The sequence below is a fragment of the Caretta caretta genome, chromosome 2 (genome assembly GCF_965140235.1).
Source record: "Caretta caretta isolate rCarCar2 chromosome 2, rCarCar1.hap1, whole genome shotgun sequence".
NCBI classification, from domain to species: domain Eukaryota; kingdom Metazoa; phylum Chordata; order Testudines; family Cheloniidae; genus Caretta; species Caretta caretta.
In genome coordinates this window covers 71,817,328-71,838,547 of record NC_134207.1, presented here as the reverse complement: position 1 = coordinate 71,838,547, position 21,220 = coordinate 71,817,328, and the positions used below count along the sequence as shown (strand labels likewise).

General features: G+C 43.2%; 1 protein-coding gene across 4 annotated transcripts in view; it reads right to left on the bottom strand.

Annotated features, from left to right (window-relative positions):
- Nucleotides 1-21,220, bottom strand: part of PCMTD1 (protein-L-isoaspartate (D-aspartate) O-methyltransferase domain containing 1) — an 88,613-nt gene that overhangs the window by 33,712 nt on the left and 33,681 nt on the right. For 3 of the 4 annotated variants that reach the window (XM_048840636.2, XM_048840635.2, XM_048840637.2), the window contains 2 exons: nucleotides 10,947-11,377; nucleotides 5,219-5,321 (listed from right to left, as the gene is read on the bottom strand). The exons of the other annotated variant lie outside the window; for it this stretch is intronic. In XM_048840636.2, the coding sequence (XP_048696593.1) occupies nucleotides 5,219-5,321; nucleotides 10,947-11,253 (410 nt within the window). In that variant the 5' untranslated portion in view covers nucleotides 11,254-11,377. The remainder of the gene's footprint in view (nucleotides 1-5,218; nucleotides 5,322-10,946; nucleotides 11,378-21,220) is intronic. 4 annotated transcript variants of the gene reach the window in all.

Below are 21,220 nucleotides of genomic sequence, written 5' to 3'. Positions count from 1 at the left end.
AAGGGTCAGTCCTGGGGCCGGTTTTGTTCAATATCTTCATAAATGATCTGGAGGATGGTGTGGATTGCACTCTCAGCAAATTTGCAGATGATACTAAACTGGGAGGAGTGGTAGATACGCTGGAGGGGAGGGATAGGATACAGAAAGACCTAGACAAATTGGAGGATTGGGCCAAAAGAAATCTGATGAGGTTCAATAAGGATAAGTGCAGGGTCCTGCACTTAGGATGGAAGAACCCAATGCACAGCTACAGACTAGGGACCGAATGGCTAGGCAGCAGTTCTGCGGAAAAGGACCTAGGGGTGACAGTGGACGAGAAGCTGGATATGAGTCAGCAGTGTGCCCTTGTTGCCAAGAAGGCCAATGGCATTTTGGGATGTATAAGTAGGGGCATAGCGAGCAGATGGAGGGACGTGATCGTTCCCCTCTATTCGACATTGGTGAGGCCTCATCTGGAGTACTGTGTCCAGTTTTGGGCCCCACACTTCAAGAAGGATGTGGATAAATTGGAGAGAGTCCAGCGAAGGGCAACAAAAATGATTAGGGGACTGGAACACATGACTTATGAGGAGAGGCTGAGGGAGCTGGGTTTGTTTAGCCTGCAGAAGAGAAGAATGAGGGGGGATTTGATAGCTGCTTTCAACTACCTAAAAGGGGGTTCCAAAGAGGATGGCTCTAGACTGTTCTCAATTGTAGCAGATGACAGAACGAGGAGTAATGGTCTCAAGTTGCAGTGGGGGAGGTTTAGATTGGATATTAGGAAGAACTTTTTCACTAAGAGGGTGGTGAAACACTGGAATGCGTTACCTAGGGAGGTGGTAGAATCTCCTTCCTTAGAGGTTTTTAAGGTCAGGCTTGACAAAGCCCTGGCTGGGATGATTTAACTGGGAATTGGTCCTGCTTTGAGCAGGGGGTTGGACTAGATGACCTTCTGGGGTCCCTTCCAACCCTGATATTCTATGATTCTATGATCTCCCAGAGTCACTACCTTTGACAGCAGCAGCTCAATGATTGCGTTGGCTACTTGCATCACAGCAGCTCCCACAGTAGATTTGCCCACTCCAAATTGATTCTCAACTGACCGGTGGCTGTTGGGCATTGCAAGCTTCCACAGGGCTATCACCACTCGCTTCTCAACTGTGAGGGCTGCTCTCTTCTTGGTATTCTAGTGCTTCAGGGCAGGGGAAAACAAGTCACAAAGTTCCATGAAAGTGCCCTTACGCATGCCAGTTGGAACCTTCCCAACTGACACCATGATGCGCACGTTGCAGGGGCCCATACTTCGTGAGAAGTCTGTGTCCATGTCCTCATTACTCTCGTCATCGCGCTGCAGTCGCCTCCTCCTCCTCACCTGGTTTCGCTTTTCTTGCGGGTTATGGTTCTGCATATCCTGCTGGATAACACACACGGTGGTTATAGTGCTCATAATCACACGGTGATCTGAGCAGGCTCCATGTTCCCAGTGCTATGGCGTCTGCGCTGAAAAAAAGGTGTGAAACGATTGTCTGCCATTGCTCTGATGTGGGAGGGACTACTGACAATATGGCTTACAGGGTTGGCTTAAAGGGAATTAAAATCAACAAAGAGGGTGGCTTTGCATCAAGGAGAAACAGAATGGCCCCCTCAAGGATAGAACTCAAAACCCTAGGTTTAGCAGGCGGTTGATTTCACAGAGGGAGGGAGGAAAGGAGGAGAAAATGAATACAAAACAAATCTGGTCTATTTCTTGTTTTGATCCACTTCATCTGTCTTTATACATTTTGCTGGCAGCAGACGGTGCAGTACTACTGCTAGCCATTGTCATCTCCTGGGTGCTCGGCAGAAGATGGTGCAGCAGGATTGCCGGCAGGACTGAATCGCCATGAGACGAAACTTAAAAGGGAAATGACCTGGCTGAGTCACTCCCATATTTGCCCAGGTGCCCCTGACTGACCTCACCGAGGTCGGCTAAAAGAGCACCCTGGAGTACGGTGACGATGGCTACCAGTCGTACTGCACCATCTGCTGCCACAAGGCAATGAGCTGCTGCTGTGTAACAATGCAGTACCGCAACTGCCAGCACCCAGGAGACATATGGTGAGGGTGAGCTGAGCGGGCTCCATGCTTGCCGTGGTACGGCGTCTGCACGGGTATCCCAGGAAAAAAGGTGTGAAACGATTGTCTGCCGTTGCTTTCACAGAGGGAGGGAGGGAAGGGGGTGCCTGACGATATGTACCCAGAACCACCCGTGACAATGTTTTTGCCCCATCAGGCATTGGGATTTCTACCCAGAATTCAAATGGGCAGCGGCGACTGCGGGAATTCTGGGATAGATACCCACAGTGCAACGCTCTGGAAGTCAACGGTTGCCTCGGTACTGTGGACGCACTCTGCCGACTAAATGCACTTAGAGCATTTGTGTGGGGACACACACAATCGACTGTATAAAAACGCTTTCTACAAAACTGACTTCTATAAATTCGACCTAATTTCATAGTGCAGACATAGCCTTTGTGAAGCAAAGGGAAAAAAGCCTTTACTATTCCAATTCATTGTAAGACTTCCATATCTCAAAACAACTGTCCTTCAAACAAGGTATAGACATTCATTTACATTCAAGAATAGGAACATGCCAAGTTCAATGTTTATAACTAAGTTTTTAACAAAGTGAAACAAAGGGACTGAAAATAACAAGTAAAACCCATTGTTTTTAACCTTTATCTAGCTCAAAAATGGCCATATTTTTATTAAGTTGTGATTTGCATCCTCCTTTCTCCTCTTTTCCTGCCTTCCATCCTCCCTTCCTCCCAAGCCCAATAGATAGTTTTTTGAATAAGTTATGAAAGACTGAAAACTGGGTGATTTAATAAGAAACAGCATCTAAATCTTAAGTACAAGATCACTAATGTAATGTTAGAGTAGAGAAAATCATTTGTTACTATGTTCTAACACAGTTTTCTGTACAGATGTGTCATGGATTAATTGCTTCATATTACTTAAAACACAATTCTTCTGGCTATAATCTTTTTAAATTCCTGCCAGTTTAATGCAGGGTGCACCAAGCCTCCAATTATATCAGGAGGTGTCTAGAACTGAAATGAAGACGACAGTAGTGAAACACACCCATCTTTTAAAATATAGTATTATTTATTCCATTGTGAAAACAAAGGAAATTAAATATACAAAAAACCCTATCAAAATAACATTAAAGATCAGATTTAAAAATTAATAAAAGCAAGCTAGCAAATTCAGCGGTAAAGCTAACCACACCATCTATAGAACTTACCTTGCTGTGTTTATCTAAACAAACAAGAATGGCTTTCTGTCTCAGTAGCGGTGTAGGAATGTTTGGTCAGACCAGCAGAGGGATAGTCAACACCTGGAAGTTGCAGGGGAGGAAGATGGGAGAGCACGTACCCAGACCTGCCAGGGCCTAGTTACTCCTCAACCTGTGAGAATCTTCTTGGGGATGGGGTGGGGCTTTTCTGCCTCCCATTGGCTGGGACACAGGGGTATATTACTCCTGGGGGAATTTTGCGTCACTGCGCGTGCACAGAACTCATGGCCCCTGCAGAGTTCTTTGCTTCCCTGCAGAGGAATGATTTCTGACGGGGAAACAAAGGGAAGCTGCAAGAGAGGTCACGTGTCCCTCCCCAGCAGTCCAGGCAGGTCAGTTTGGGATGCCCAGGGAAGCCAGTAGAGACTTGAATCACCACCGGGACAGTGGGGCTGGGCAATCATGCTTGTGAGAGAAAGAGACTGAGACTGTCCTTCTCACTCACTATTGTGGAACGCTTAGTGTGAAGGGGCAGGTTTTGGGGATGTTTCTGAGCAGGTAGGTGTCAGGCAGGCTCTGTCCCCTCAGACAGAGCAAAATGTAGCAGCCTACTTGCTTAGTGAATTGTTCCTATTGTTCTTAGTGAATTCCCCCAGGAGTATAAAATAGGGGTAAATGTTTTAAGGCTCCTTTACATGGCCACAGTGGTATAAAAATCAGTATGGCCTTATAAAGGCTTATGGTGCTTTAGTGATTAGAACTTGTCTAAATTTTTGTACTGAAAAAGTTTCCCATCAAAACGTGCTCCACGAACTGTTTGCTACTGACCTTTCTGGAGATGGTTAGCAGCCAATATAAATTGTGAGTTTGAGTCCCCAGCCCTCCCTTGCTCTTCAGTTGTATATGATGTAACACTGAGCATATGGCTACATATATTTTTGACTAATAATTAGAACTAAAGGGTCAATTACTATTTGACAGAGGGAGTTTGGGAATTTCCTTCAATGCTCCCCACTCCCATTCTCCATCCACTGTACTGTAGTTTAAATAAATTACCAAAATAATTGAAACCAGAATGATTATAGTGCATTATCGTAACAAATAAAATATGGAGAATTTTAAAATATTTTGTGCAGAATTTAATTTTTGGTGCAGAATTCCCCCAGGAATAGTATATAAGGGAGCTGGCTTTCATGTCTCCCTCCCCCACAATGTAAAGCCTTCCTAGACATCAGGGGACCTTTTGCCTATAAGGGGAGATGGCATACCGAGGTCCCCTCTTGGTACCCTCTGAGAGGGAAAAGTGAGAGGATTCAAGAGTGAGGTAAATCCTAGAGGTAAGTCTGAAGAGTGTCTTTCCCGAGTCACTGGTTATGTGGTGGGAGCCCTGTAATCCCGCACTGGACCCAATTACATACCTGGTATGCGAGAAGCGGATGGTGTATAATGCCACTCCCCATTGTTAAATTAACAACGTTGAAGCCAGCTGCTTAAATCCATCCCTGTGTCTCTTTCATTCATCTGCGTGCTCTAATCAACACTGCTAGGTTACATGCTGTTCATATTTAATAATATCTAGGCACAGTGGCGCCTCAGACTGTTAATGTTAATCTGAGTTGTTATACTTATGCAGCTTCTTTTGTGTGCAGATCTGGAATAAATGTATAAGAATACAGCATAATAAAGTGTGTGTGTTTATGGCAAGGCAGAAGGATAGATTTTGCCAAATAAACTGAAACAAAGATGCCCCTACTTTTTTTTTTTTTAAACATACTATATTTTTAAACTTCTACTTACCTCACTTTAAATATTTCTGACAAACTTTAAATATGATTTCCAATCATGAACATTAGCAAGATGTTAAAATTTGCAAAATGTCTTTTATTTCTTAAAATTGTACCTCAGTAAAAAAAATCCAAACATTTCTGGTTGCAAAATGAACAGGACAAGTAAGATACTTACTTATCAAAGCTATCACTATTTTTTATGAAGCTCTCCAATTTTTCCTTGGCATATTCTACCACATCTGAATGAAGCTCTATTCCATGATTTACTCCAAAAGGGCCTGTAATTAAAAAAAGTGGTTTTTATAAGTATAGCACTGGTATAACACCTTTCATGTAATGGTATCACAGTGCTTTTATTAACATTTGGTTAATACCCCTACAAAAATGGATATTTTTATACTTTTTACCAATGGGTAAACTAAGGCACACAATTATGTAGTGAGGCAGTGAAAAAGCCAGGAGTAGAACCCAGGAGTTCTGGTTCCCTACTTCCTGTTATAACATGCCCACACTACTGCAAAGAAAGCGCTAGTACATTTTTCCTATTACCCTTCATGAGAGAAAGTGGAGTCAGTAAGTCTGATCTTTTCTTAGCCTTTTAATTAGACTTTAGTGTGGCACAAATTTTTAAGACAGTAGTCAGGAGCTGGAATGAAGTCCCGATGTTGATGGTTATAATGTGTTTGTTTGTAGGAGGATTAAAATTTGGTAAATTTAAAGCATATTATATTGAAGTGGAATCGTCTCAACGAGTGATGGCACAGAGATTCAGCATAGTATGCCCATATCTATACCCATAATTATACACATTTCTCAATTACGCCGTTTTCTGAATCCTGATGGGGTATTAGCCTTCAGCCAACTGTACCACAGAAATTTACTAGAGTGCTATACAAATATCGATCTGCAACAGTACAATGTTTGTGCAGATCTCTATTCAGATTGATGCCACTGACATGTCCACCACATTCAGTTCTAACCCAACTCCTTACTCTTTCAACTCATTTAGTAGTCATATGTTTTCAACAAACAGCTTGAAAATGAATTTCAGTATGTGGTAAAATGCTCTTCTGAGGTAAGGAGGTGCAAGGAGAGACATTAAGATGAGAGTTAGGGGGTAAAGAGGAGGCCATGTTTGTTGTGGGCAGAGAGAGGCAGGAATTCTATATATACTAAGCAACCCACAAAACAGCGTTTTTAGTAGCCATGCAGAGAGGAGAAAAAGGACATTTCAACCAAACGGCAACTAGAGGTTGCAATTTATTAATTCAGGTTTCAGAGTAGCAGCCGTGTTAGTCTGTATTTGCAAAAAGAAAAGGAGTACTTTGTTAGTCTCTAAGGTGCCACAAGTACTCCTTTTTTATTAATTCAGTAATCACTATGCCCCAAACCTTTACTTTTAGAATGTATTTAGCCCAACACTTCATTATCTAATACAAGAAGCATCCTCAAATTATTATTTCAGTAACAAATTATTCATCCAGGGAAATTCATAAGGATTTTTTCTGCAGAACAGCAGTATTGTGAGCAATTAAAGAAAAAATAGAGAAGTATTTCTGATGTTTAAGTACCCTCGACAAAAACAAACAGATTTGCAGCAAAGCCTGTCTTTTATGGAAAAAAAACATTAATACATTCCATTTGGTAAGCATCACCTAATGGTGCAACACCACCACAATATGGTAAACCATGAGGCTGGAAAACATTTGTAATTCTTAGCATGAAATTAGAACATCTTGTACACCATGCAACAAAGCGGATCCAAAAGAGGTTGTTGTTACGTGCATTGCTCATAAAGCTTTCCTGCTGGCTGACTTACAGGAGGCAGAGTGCTCCACAGGGGAGATACACCTGCTTTCACAGCATTGAAAGGTGTCCTGTTGGTACACATACATTCTTTATTAACTTAGCTCATTGCTTCCCGTTGCCCTGTCAGTATAAGCATTCCTTTTCTGTCTCTTGCATTACTAGTAAAGCTGGCTGTAAAACGTGAAATCCCTTCCTGTGAAAATTTTCATTGTTTTTAAAAACAAATTTCACTTGAACCAGGCCAAAATGCAAGTATGTGTGACAGGATTTCGAAAAATATTCCATTTTAGGACACCCCACCCCCCAAAAAATGTATTTTTCAGCTTCTTGTAAGAAAACTGCCTTCCAACTCCATTGCCTGGGAGGCAGAGAGGCCAGCCACTCCACCAGCCGTCACTCCCCAATCCAGGCTCCTGCTCAGCCCTTCCAGCAGGATGTTTTGGGCCAGCAGAAAGTAAAATTGACAAACACCTTCCAGACAGGCAGCTGGCATTCTGCTTTTCCCAATGGAAAAATGAGAATTCTTCTGCAAAACTGAAATTTTCCCATAAAAAGAGGGTATTCTTCATCAGAATATCATTCTGACAAAAAAGTTTCTGACTAGTAATTAGAAGTAGCTAGCAAGCATTCTTACAAAAAAATGAACAGGAGGCAGTGTTTTCAAAACAGAATATATTTTAGAAAATCTTTCCCGGGAGTCAGCAGCAGGTTTTCAAATATAATTTACTATAACTGAATTCATATTCCCCTAAGCCAGTGTTTCCCAAACTTGTTCTGCTGCTTGTGCAGGGAAAGCCCCTGCTGGGGCGGGCCGGTTTCTTTACCTGCCGCATCCGCAGGTTCGGCCTATCACGGCTCCCAGTGGCTGTGGTTTGCTGCTCCAGGCCAATGGGAGCTCTTGGAAGCAGTGCGGGCCGAGGGACGTACTGGCCGCAGCTTCCCGCAGCCACTATTGGCCTGGAGCAGTGAACTGCAGCCAGTGGGAGCCGCGATTGGCCGAACCTGCGGACGCAGCAGGTAAACAAACCAGCCCGGCCTGCGCGGGGTTTTCCCTGCACAAGCGGCGGAACAAGTTTGGGAACCACTGCCCTAACCTAACTTCCTAAATTATTTTCATGAGTCTAGCATTTTTGGTGCATTCTTAGCTATTTTCAATTACAGTTACCACCATCTGTTCCAAAATTCATGCAAATTTCCAAACTTAGATTAATTTTTACCACTTTTCAAGACAATCACGAAGAATATCAAACATTTTTTGAGTTTTGTGTCTGTCAGGGTTATGAGGAACATTTGTGTGTAATACTAGAACTTTTCATGATCAACATGCTACAAGGCAACAATTAGTTTCTGCAGCAACATGAGTATGCAAAATATGGAGTGTAATGATACATACACTTCAGTATTGCTATGTGCTATATTGAACAAAATAGGAGGTGGTGACACTATTCTCATTAGCTTTTCCAATCTGAGGATATGACTATATATGCTATTCCAGAATGGTTTTACCAATTCATAAAAACTGATACTACCCTAACTTTTGTGCTACTTCCCGGAGTAACAGTAATTTCCTTCGTAATATGATTATACTAACCTCATTAATTATGTACCACCATTATCAAGACTTGGAAAAGTGTTTGCAGTTCTAATATCTTGTAATATTCAAGTTACAGAAATCAAAGGATTTGTCTGCATTGATCATTAAAATTATGTCATCTACACTTTCTATATGTATTATCTTCCTTCTGTTTATATTCACCTTAATCTCTGACTACCATAGCAAGTTATATAGACCACTTTGTATTTTAAAAATTCCTCATTTTCAAGTCACCTGCAAATTAAATTTAGCGTCACATTAACATTCACAAAATCATCAAATGGTATACACTACTACTCCCACCCTCTACTGAACCATCAGATACCCAACCATTGATAAACAATCTTTGGCTTCCTAACACTAACCTAATACAGTACAAATTGAAATACAATAGGCTCCATTTTGAGAAGGTGTAAAAAGGTTCCATTTTCCACAAAGGGGCTGCCTTTATTAAAACCAGTAAAATAAACCTTCGTTTTCAAAAATATTTTGTACAAATATTGCTATAAATCTGACTAATCAGGCTGAGTTAAGAACCGCAGAGCAGGTTGTGTCTGCTGATTCACACACTTAGAAGGCCCTCTGTTGCAGGTCTCACCCTTCATGTGAAAAGGTGGGGGGAAATCAGTCACTTTCACTACTTAATTCTCTTCATTCCCTTTCTGGAAACCTGCACAGGTCATTCTTCAGAGTCAGAACTGTGCTGGGTGAGGATAGGACAGGCCAGGCAGTACACATCCACCCCTGACCCCACAGAGATTAGTTATATAAGGGAAATACAACCTCATATAGAGAGGCAAGTGCAGAGGACCCCTAGCCAAATAAAACACAAATAAATATCAAGACGAAGGGCTTTATTTCATCATCTTCACTCTTGATATGATCTGGAGAAATATTTATGCTCCTGCGCACAGGGCTAATACCAAACAAAAGAGGAAGTAGTCTCTAATCATACTATATGTATATTTATACTTTAACAGCTACTGGGGAAGAACCTCATACAAAATTGCCTACATTTATGATCTCCATAGAGATAAAACTCCCCATGCTTATAAACAGAGAGCTAGCACAAGAGGTACAGTATGTTACATGAAAAAAGTGAAATCCTGTAATTCTTTTAACAGCATGTATTGGAATTTTGAGTTTATATCTATGAATGAATATTTCACCAGAAGCATTACTGCTTATTGTATTGGGTAAGGAAATGAATTTCAGTTTCCACAAGAGGGAGCACTGAATCAGCTCTTTGACTTTTGTTTACATTAAATTGGAAGGAATCCTACACCTCTCCTCTGAAACTTGACAGATTAAGTCTGTTACACATTCTCCTTCCATTCAGAATAGTATCTGCTTCCCTTAATGGTTTTCTGCTCTCCATTATCTTTATTTGTAAAAATTAGTAACCCAAGACTTCAAGAACTCCATATCCTGGAAAAAGTACACATTTTGTAAGATTTCTGTAGCAGTAAAAGTAGTGCTTCCCTAACTAGAAAACAGTACTGAGAGATGCAAATATTTATTTAGTGGAAGAAAAAATGTGTCTGTGACACTTACATCCCACTACCAAAATAAATGAAATTACATTGTGTAATGCAAAATTATTGATCGGTAGAAAACATCTGAGGATACATATAAAAATCAGCACTAGAGCTTAGTTTTTCATTATGAAAACAAATGCATTTTAATGTAAATTTTCTGCTCTAAGGGGGTGGTTCCCAAACTTGTTCCACTGTTTGTGCAGGGAAAGCCCCTGGCGGGCTGGGCCAGTTTGTTTACCTGCCGTGTCCGCAGGTTTGGCCGATCGTGGCTCCCACTGGCCGCGGTTTGCTGCTCCTGATCAATGGGAGCTGCTGGAAGCAGCGGCCAGTACGTTCCTCGGCCCGCGCCACTTCTAGCAGCTCCCATTGGCCTGGAGTAGCCAGTGGGAGCTGTGATCGGCTGAACCTGCGGACACGGCAGGTAAACAAACCGGCCAGGCCCGCCAGGGGCTTTCCCTGCACAATCGGCAGAACAAGTTTGGGAACCACTGCTCTAAGGTATAGTTTTAAAATGAAATTCAGTTAGCAATGATATACCACATTCTCTTTTCAGCTGGTAGTACAGCCTTTTTTAAGTACAGTTGAGGGGATGAATAGTATACTACACAGCTAACTTCGCTTGTGTGGGAATTATGATGTCAAAGAGGCTTGCAGCTTCAGGTGACTACAGAAGGTTAATCTGTGGCTGCGGCTTAAGCAGCAAAAATATTGTTTTAATTAAAATGTAATTCTTAAAAAATGTTTTTCAATAACAGTTTTTCTAAGAATTAACTAGCAGCTCTTAAATATTTCACAATATTCTGAAAGCACATTCCAAATTCCTAACTATGCTTTATTCATTACATTACTTAAAACTATAACACATCAAGTCACAAAACCCTGGCAAAAATGCTGACATGTTAATCTAAGAAACTGCATTGAGCAACCAACATTTCATATATGTTTAAAATAAAAAAAATTACCTAATATTAATCCCACCATTGTACTCAAATATCCGGTTCCGCTACCCAGATTCAGAAAAGATAATCCTGGTTGAAGTTTCAATGCTTCCATGACTTCAGAATAAATGCAAGGTGCTGATAAGTGTATATTTCCATGCTTCCAAGCCAAGTCTTTATAAGCATTGTCCCTGTATCCTTCTAGATAATAATCACCACGGTCAATTGCTCTGAAGGCTTGCTCCACTCTCTCAGTGCGAATATATTGAGCTTCTTTCAAGTTATCAATTAAATCATCATTGTCTTCCCCAGCACTCACAGCTCCTCCCATGACGATTTTCTGTGATAATTCAATGAGTTTGAAAAAACATTAGCAGGAGCGTTTTGAAGTGTCAGTGTGTAACAGACTCTGTTCTTTTCCTTTCAACAGCACATCAGAACATCACAAATGAATCCTGGGAGAAAAAAAAAAAGTTTACTTGTTTTGAATTTCACAGGAAAAAAGGCAGCATCAACTAATACATACAGAGATCATTTAACAAAAGGGGTAGCAAGCTACTAGTGTGGTTCGACTTCACTGGAAAATTAACAAAGTGACAGTAGTATCCCATGCCTAAATCTTTGTCTTCCACATTCAATTTACTTAGTCTACATGTACAAAGATTCCCTCTTCCCCCCTGCTAATTGTCAGGTCTGAATATTCATCACTGCACTGAACCGATTTCCATGGTTTCTGAGCACCTTCAAAAAAAAAAAAAAAAAAAAGCTTTAAAAATACACTGGGTGGGATTTTTCAATAGCATCTACATGACTTTCAGTGGAACTCATGCTACTAAATCACCCAGGTACTTTTGAAAATCCCACCTAGTATGCCTTATTGGACAAATAAGTGTTCCTTTCCTAAAAAGGAAAGGTTATGCCTGGATTTTTTGTTTATTTTCAAATTATAGAATCCAAATCAATAAAGTTAAGCTATGTTCTTTCTGGTTTGCATCACTAGTGGTTAAACACCTCACCAACTCCACAGGTCTTAGCAGTTTGGATAATGATGCATGAGCTAGAATAAAATTCAGCTCAGACTCACACACTGATAAAATTCTATGATTAAGTTTGTCAGCTATGGGGGGGAGGGAAATGGGGCATTTTTTGGGAAACACACCTTTCAAACATTCTTAATGCATCAGGAAGCAACAAAAAAAGTGAGGGAAGGGGCAACCTTTTTTCTGCCATTCACAAGAGTAATTGCTACCTTATATGTGGACCAGCCACTGAAAGATAACTGGACACAATCTGGCAGTGAGTTACACATTAACTAGACAGAAGTAGGATATTGGAGATAAGGAATCCTAGGTCCTATCTTTGGCTTTGGGAGAGGATTGTGGTCTAGTGGTTAGAGACAGCTAAACAAAACCCACAGAATTCTATTAATTCTGAAAGGCACAGTGGCTGAGCAGACAAGTTGAGGTCTGACTGAGACACTTGTGTCCTTTTCCCCAAAGCAGCCTCTTAAAAATCCAATACTTGACTGTCTCCTAGGGTTTGGTATGAGGTCTTGGTCAGCAAGGGTTATGTAGTTCACAGAACAAAAGAGTGAATCAGTCAACAGAAGTAAGAACAGAAATCACAGTTCCTGGCTCAAAGTTTAGTGGACAGTTTTAGTTTCACAGTAATTTCACCTGTATTCCCCCCTTCATGGTCTACTCCAGGAGTTCCCGCTTTCAGGTTTCCAGCCATCACCTGTTTTTGGCTAGGGACCCTTGTTCCATGCCTTTCTGAAGAGGGGTGTGAAAACTGCACAGTCCCCTGCCATCTACTGTGATATCTCCTGCAAGCCAGCCTGCCTAAAACGCCAGCATGTGTACTTTGCAGTCTCTTCAAGAGCAATTACTAGTGTGTTACTAACAGTTACAAGTTACCACATGGCTCTTTCTAAGCAAGCACTTTTATTCTTCAGATAAAAGCATTTCAGAGAAAATATATTTAAAAACCCAACAAACATTTTTATATACATGCTAAAAAGCTCACAAAAGGCTTCCCAGGATTATGGGGCTCAAGCAGGTGAAAGTCATTCCAACTCTTCTTCCAGAGTTGGGGCATCCCTTGGACATAAAGTCCTGTCCATCTGTCGGATCAGGAAGAAGAGTCCCAAGTCAGTGTAAACTCAGGCTATTTATCCAAAAATCCTGCCTTTATCTCTTGGTCTCTGAATAATCCAGTTTAAACTAATATATGTGAGCCTTTCTGGGAGGTGGTACCTCTCTGGGGGGTATTATAATCTTCACCACCACCCACTGGTTTTGGTCCCTGGAGGAGCTGTGGCAGCCTGCCCCCAAGGAGTAGAACACAATTACCAGTCGACCCCAAAGATACTTTAACTTTATTCGATATGGTCACCCAAGGATATGGCAGGAAGTTGTCATATATGCCACATACCTCCACCTAGGCTTCATATATGGATGGAGCCCCCCCCAGAATATTATCTGCACTGGCAGTGCAGAATTACCACCAGCCCAATTCTACTCAAAAGTGGAATGTTCCACAAAATCCAATACACTTGGGAGCTCAGGTGGTAGAACTTTTCATGTTAGCCACTAGAGGATAAAAAAACTACAAATATTTGTATCACTCCAATCAATACATTGACAATGGTACACACACATAAACCAAAACAGTAAAATAGGAGATGACAACACCACACTTAATTCGCATATTTGTATTTTAAAAAATTAGTGAATAAAATGTTAGCAGAAATTCGCCTGGCTCCAATTATCTGCTAATTAATGTGTGTCAAGAAAATATGGGCATTTTGCCTTGTATGGCTTGAATGCATTCTAATAGAATATATAAGACTTCATTCACAAAAAACATACCAGCTGCTATTTTACTACTAACTACTTAAACTCATTCCAGCTGGCACTTGCAGTCAGGATCATATATCCCAGTGAGGTTTTGGCCTGTTTTAGAATACTCTTTCATATGCCTATTCAAATCCCTAGTTTATGCATTTCTATTTGTGTCTTCTAAGAAGTCAGGAATTTGCAAGGATTCAAACTGCAGGTATACACAATTATACAACCCTAAAACTGACTGAAAATCTGGGCCTTAACGTTCGGTTTATTGAAGTTACCAGTGCAACACTATTGCTGGAGTGAGGTACTTTACCAGAGAACCCTAGTTGTACAATGTCCATAATACAGCAGAACTGCTGAATTTTGTGACAAGAAAAGCAAACAGAATGAAGAGACTGATGTAGAAATATTACAGTGATACAAAAATTACATTGGGGCATCATTAATGTTAGGAATTTAAATAAACAAATGTCAGGAATTTCAAGAGTTAAAATGCTTCCACAACATTAACTTGGCCAACGTTAGCCCATTATCACTGTATGAAAGATTTCTGTAACTCTAAGGCTTTCCTGCAAGAATTGTAAATGAAGCCACCAGTAGTTGTCTGGAGGTGGATTGTAACCTTTATGTAAACATATCACAAGAGAAGCTAGGGAAAGAAAATTCATGTACTAGCAACTTAACCTGGAGAAATTTAAAGGGATGTCCTAGTCTGCTTTATTCTTGCTTAGCAACTCTAAGAATGGTATCACTTAGGGTATGTCTACACTACGGAATAAAGTCGAATTTATAAAAGTCGTTTTTTTAGAAATCGGTTTTATGTATTCGAGTGTGTGTGTCCCCACAGAAAATGCTCTAAGTGCATTAAGTGCATTAACTCGGCGGAGCGCTTCCACAGTACCGAGGCTAGAGTCGACTTCCGGAGCGTTGCACTGTGGATAGCTATCCCACAGTTCCCGCAGTCTCCGCTGCCCATTGGAATTCTGGGTTGAGATCCCAATGCCTGATGGGGCTAAAACATTGTCGCGGGTGGTTCTGGGTACATATCGTCAGGCCCCCCTTCCCTCCCTCCGTGAAAGCAAGGGCAGACAATCGTTTTGCGCCTTTTTTCCTGAGTTACCTGTGCAGACGCCATACCACGGCAAGCATAGGGTACTGTGCCCTACACAGTAGCAGCAACCCATTGCCTTCTGGCAGCAGACGGTGCAGTATGACTGGTGGTAGTCCTCGTCGTGTCCGAGGTGCTCCTGGCCACGTCGGCTGGGAGCGCCTGGTCAGACATGGGCGCAGGGACTAAATTTGGAGTGACTTGACCAGGTCATTCTCTTTAGTCCTGCAGTCAGTCCTATTGAACCGTCTTATGGTGAGCAGGCAGGCGATACGGATTGCTAGCAGTCGTACTGTACCATCTTCTGCCAGGCAGGCAAGAGATGAGGATGGCTAGCAGTCGTACTGTACCATCTTCTGCCGAGCAGCCATGAGATGTGGATGGCATGCACTCCTTCTGCACCGTCCGCTGCCAGCCAAAGATGTAAAAGATAGATGGAGTGGGTCAAAACAAGAAATAGACCAGATTTGTTTTGTATTCATTTGCTTCCCCCCCTCCCCTGTCTAGGGGACTCATTCCTCTAGGTCACGCTGCAGTCACTCACAGAGAAGGTGCAGCGAGGTAAATCTAGACATGTATCAATCAGAGGCCAGGCTCACCTCCTTGTTCCAATAAGAACAATAACTTAGGTGCACCATTTCTTATTGGAACCCTCCATGAAGTCCTGCCTGAAATACTCCTTGATGTAAAGACACCCCCCTTTGTTGATTTTAGCTCCCTGAAGCCAACCCTGTAAGCCGTGTCGTCAGTCACCCCTCCCTCCGTCAGAGCAACGGCAGACAATCGTTCTGCGTCTTTTTTCTGTGTGGACGCCATACCAAGGCAAGCATGGAGGCCGCTCAGCTCACTTTGGCAAGTAGGAGCACATTAAACACCACACGCATTATCCAGCAGTATATGCAGCACCGGAACCTGGCAAAGCGATACCGGGCGAGGAGGCGACGTCAGCGCGGTCACGTGAGTGATCAGAACATGGACACAGATTTCTCTGAATGCATGGGCCCTGCCAATGCATGCATCATGGTGCTCATGGGGCAGGTTCATGCTGTGGAACGCCGATTCTGGGCTCGGGAAACAAGCACAGACTGGTGGGACCGCATAGTGTTGCAGGTCTGGGACGATTCCCAGTGGCTGCAAAACTTTCGCATGCGTAAGGGCACTTTCATGGAAGTTTGTGACTTGCTTTCCCCTGCCCTGAGGCGCATGAATACCAAGATGAGAGCAGCCCTCACAGTTGAGAAGCGAGTGGCGATAGCCCTGTGGAAGCTTGCAACGCCAGACAGCTACCGGTCAGGTGGGAATCAATTTGGAGTGGGCAAATCTACTGTGGGGGCTGCTGTGATGCAAGTAGCCCACGCAATCAAAGATCTGCTGATATCAAGGGTAGTGACCCTGGGAAATGTGCAGGTCATAGTGGATGGCTTTGCTGCAATGGGATTCCCTAACTGTGGTGGGGCTATAGACGGAACCCATATCCCTATCTTGGCACCGGAGCACCAAACCGCCGAGTACATAAACCGCAAGGGGTACTTTTCAATAGTGCTGCAAGCTCTGGTGGATCACAAGGGACGTTTCACCAACATCAACGTGGGATGGCCGGGAAAGGTGCATGACGCTCGCATCTTCAGGAACTCTGGTCTGTTTCAAAAGCTGCAGGAAGGGACTTTATCCCCAGACCAGAAAATAACTGTTGGGGATGCTGAAATGCCTATATGTATCCTTGGGGACCCAGCCTACCCCTTAATGCCATGGCTCATGAAGCCGTACACAGGCAGCCTGGACAGTAGTCAGGAGCTGTTCAACTACAGGCTGAGCAAGTGCAGAATGGTGGAAGAATGTGCATTTGGACGTTTAAAGGCGCGCTGGTGCAGTTTACTGACTCGCTTAGACCTCAGCGAAACCAATATTCCCACTGTTATTACTGCATGCTGTGTGCTCCACAATATCTGTGAGAGTAAGGAGGAGACGTTTATGGCGGGGTGGGAGGTTGAGGCAAATCGCCTGGCTGCTGGTTACCAGACACCAGGGAGGTTAGAAGAGCACAGGAGGGCATGGTACGCATCAGAGAAGCTTTGAAAACCAGTTTCATGACTGGACAGGCTACGGTGTGAAAGTTCTGTTGGTTTCTCCTTGATGAAACCCCCCGCCCCTTGGTTCACTCTACTTCCCTGTAAGCTAACCACGCGCCCCTCCTCCCTTCAATCACCGCTTGCAGAGGCAATAATGTCATTGTTGCTTCACATTCATGCATTCTTTATTCATTCATCACACAAATAGGGGGATGACTACCAAGGTAGCCCAGAAGGGGTGGTGGAGGAGGGAAGGAAAATGCCACACAGCACTTTAAGCACAGCACTTTAAAAGTTTACAACTTTAAAATTTATTGAATGACAGCCTTCTTTTTTTGGGGCAATCCTCTGTGGTGGAGTGGCTGGTTGGCTGGAGGCCCCCCCACCGCGTTCTTGGGCGTCTGGGTGTGGAGGCTATGGAACTTGGGGAGGAGGGCGCTTGGTTACACAGGGGCTGTAGCGGCAGTCTGTGCTCCAGCTGCCTTTGCTGCAGCTCAACCATAGACGGGAGCATACTGGTTTGGTCCTCCAGCAGCCTCAGCATTGAATCCTGCCTCCTCTCATCACGCTGCCGCCACATTTGAGCTTCAGCCCTCTCTTCAGCCCGCCACCTCTCCTCCCGGTCATTTTGTGCTTTCCTGCACCCTGACATTATTTGCCTCAACGCATTCGTCTGTGCTCTGTCAGTGTGGGAGGACAGCATGAGCTCGGAGAACATTTCATCGCGAGCGTGTTTTTTTTTTTCTTTCTAATCTTCACTAGCCTCTGGGAAGGAGAAGATCCTGTGATCATTGAAACACATGCAGCTGGTGGAGAAAAAAAAAGGGACAGCGGTATTTAAAAAGACATTTTATAGAACAGTGGCTACACTCTTTCAGGGTAATCCTTGCTGTTAACATTACATACATAGCACATGTGCTTTCATTACAAGGTCGCATTTTGCCTCCCCCCCACCGTGTGGCTACCCCCTCAACCTTCCCCCCTCCCTGTGGTTAACAGCGGGGAACATTTCTGTTTAGCCACAGGCAAACAGCCCAGCAGGAATGGGCTCCTCTGAGTGTCCCCTGAAGAAAAGCACTCTATTTCAACCAGGTGACCATGAATTATATCTCACTCTCCTGAGGATAACACAGAGAGATAAAGAACGGATGTTGTTTGAATGACATCAAACATACACTGCAATGCTTTGTTGTACAATGATTCCCGAGTACGTGTTACTGGCCTGGAGTGGTAAAGTGTCCTACCATGAAGGACACAGTAAGGCTGCCCTCCCCAGAAACCTTTTGCAAAGGCTCTAGGAGTACATCTAGGAGAACCGCGAATGCCAGGGCAAAGTAATCCTTTCACATGCTTGCTTTTAAACCATGTATAGTATTTTAAAAGGTACACTCACCAGAGGTCCCTTCTCCGCCTGCTGGGTCCAGGAGGCAGCCTTGGGTGGGTTCGGGGGGTACTGGCTCCAGGTCCAGGGTGAGAAACAGTTCCTGGCTGTCGGGAAAACCGGTTTCTCTGCTTGCTTGCTGTGAGCTATCTACAACCTCATCATCATCATCATCTTCGTCCCCAAAACCTGCTTCCGTATTGCCTCCATCTCCATTGAAGGAGTCAAACAACACGGCTGGGGTAGTGGTGGCTGAACCCCCTAAAATGGCATGCAGCTCATCATAGAAGTGGCATGTTTGGGGCTCTGACCCGGAGCGGCCGTTCGCCTCTCTGGTTTTCTGGTAGGCTTGCCTCAGCTCCTTCAGTTTCACGCGGCACTGCTTCGGGTCCCTGTTATGGCCTCTGTCCTTCATGCCCTGGGAGATTTTGACAAAGGTTTTGGCATTTCGAAAACTGGAACGGAGTTCTGATAGCACGGATTCCTCTCCCCAAACAGCGATCAGATCCCGTACCTCCCGTTCGGTCCATGCTGGAGCTCTTTTGCGATTCTGGGACTCCATCATGGTCACCTGTGCTGATGAGCTCTGCATGGTCACCTGCAGCTTGCCACGCTGGCCAAACAGGAAATGAGATTCAAAAGTTCGCGGTTCTTTTCCTGTCTACCTGGCCAGTGCATCTGAGTTGAGAGTGCTGTCCAGAGCGCTCACAATGGAGCACTCTGGGATAGCTCCCGGAGGCCAATACCATCAAATTGTGTCCACAGTACCCCAAATTCGAGCCGGCAAGGTCGATTTAAGCGCTAATCCACTTGTCGGGGTGGAGTAAGGAAATCGATTTTAAGAGCCCTTTAAGTCGAAATAAAGGGCTTCATTGTGTGGACGGGTGCAGGTTTACATCGATTTAACGCTGCTAAATTCGACCTAAAGTCCTAGTGTAGACCAGGGCTTAGCAACATAAACTCAAACTGAGTCAACAGTCCCCATATTCCTCTTAAAGACAAAGGCTCCATTTTGCTGTTGTATGATGATGTAGTATTCTCATCTTTTAGGGTACAGATCTATACACAATTCAGTGGTAGTAACTTGTCTTCATAAATTTATATTTTTTACCTATACAATGTTTTGTCTCAGATAACATTTTAACCACTGAAAGTAACTCATGGACAAATATTTTGTACACCTTGTATAACTTTAAGAAGTATGGTCCCCTCTGGACTTGAATGTGAGCAGAAAAATCAATATGGGTATTTTGGTCCTTCCATCATCTTTTGTTTTGCTGCTTTGTCACCAGATGATGGGTCTTTTGTGTCCAAAATGAATGTAACAAATACAGTAATACGCAATACAAATAGTTTGCGAATAATGAATATTGTATGTTGTGGAGAATGAGGGAGCCATCTGTATATTTTATAAATATATGCACCTCAATATACCTGCTTGGAGTTAAATCAAAGGAAGCTGATAGGAGCATAGAAACAGGAAATAAATCAAAACAATGACAAAGATAAGGTGCCCCAGAAAGAATACCAACAGTCCTTAATGGAACAATGGGGGAGCTATTAATTGGTAAATGGCCTTCTGCCAGGCTTCAGGTTAAAGACCCTGACCCAAAGAAGAGAGGAAAGGAGGCAAATGGGCAGCTGCAACAGGAGGTGAGTTTCTCAGAGTTCTGCAGAGGTGTTTGTCTCTCCCAGTTCAAGGGTATGGATGTCTATATTCTTTCCTCACAATTAAAACTTGCAAAGAAGGAATAAAGTTTAGGTAAGACCCAGGCGTTGGGTTTATCCCTTTTCTCTGCTTGCTACATGCCTTTGGGTGAATAAATAATACTTTGTTTTAAAGAAGCTGTTTCTAAGACATTTTAATCAGCCACTGGTCAGATTCCTGGAAGGAAAGGGCTTACAGATGCCAAGCATAGGTGGATCTGTCATGTTATCACAATCGGTAAACTAGGGGTGAGAGAGGTGGGGAGTGCAGCATTGTAGTGGTAGGACTGCATGGTTCCACCTGAGAAGGGTGAAGTTGAGTGCACCTCTCTGATGACAGGTTGCACTAAGAGAAACTAAAGAGATCTAAAGTGCAACTTGCCCTTGAACAGTGATATATGTACTTTAAGAATTGCAGAAGGTCAATAAAGAAGAATCTACAAAACAGTGACAAAATATTCAGGAACGCATGTTCCAAATGGCTGAATATACTGGAGAAAATGCATTCATTATTGGAGAACTGAAAATTGCATGTTAAACTTAAATACCCATTTGTGAAAATTTAGCTTCCAAATTCAATAAGTAAAACTATTTGAATTCTCCTAATAAGATTCTTAATGCCCAGTGGAATTGTTATATGCACAGTATTTTCACAAACCTTTCAGAACATTAAGCTGATTGGATTGCATAAGAACTGACACCCACTACAATCTATTCATGCCCTTTCAGTTTTGACTTTACATATCTTTATTACCCCATGTAGTATCTCCCCTCTGCTACACACTTAAAAAAAATAAATCCCTTTTTAAATTTTCTGCGTTTCTGGGAGGGATCATACCCTCCAGCCCATTCCTTGAGCCACCAACCCTCCACTCATCAGTTCCCACTCCACTCTACTCCAGTGGACAAGAGCTTAACTAACACAATTGTTTTGATTACACGTACCACGCTGCTTCCCGCAGCCCCCATTGGCCTGGAATGGCGAACCGCGGCCAGTAGGAGCTAGGATCGGCTGAACCTGCGTACGCTGCAGGTAAACAAACCGTTCCAGCCCACCAGCGGATTTCCCTGAGGGACCGTGTGCCAAAGGTTGCCGATCCCTGCACTACGCCAACAGAACTTTTACCAATGCAACATTCCAGGGTATAAGGCCTTGTGTACAGAGTCACTTGAAATCCATTCCC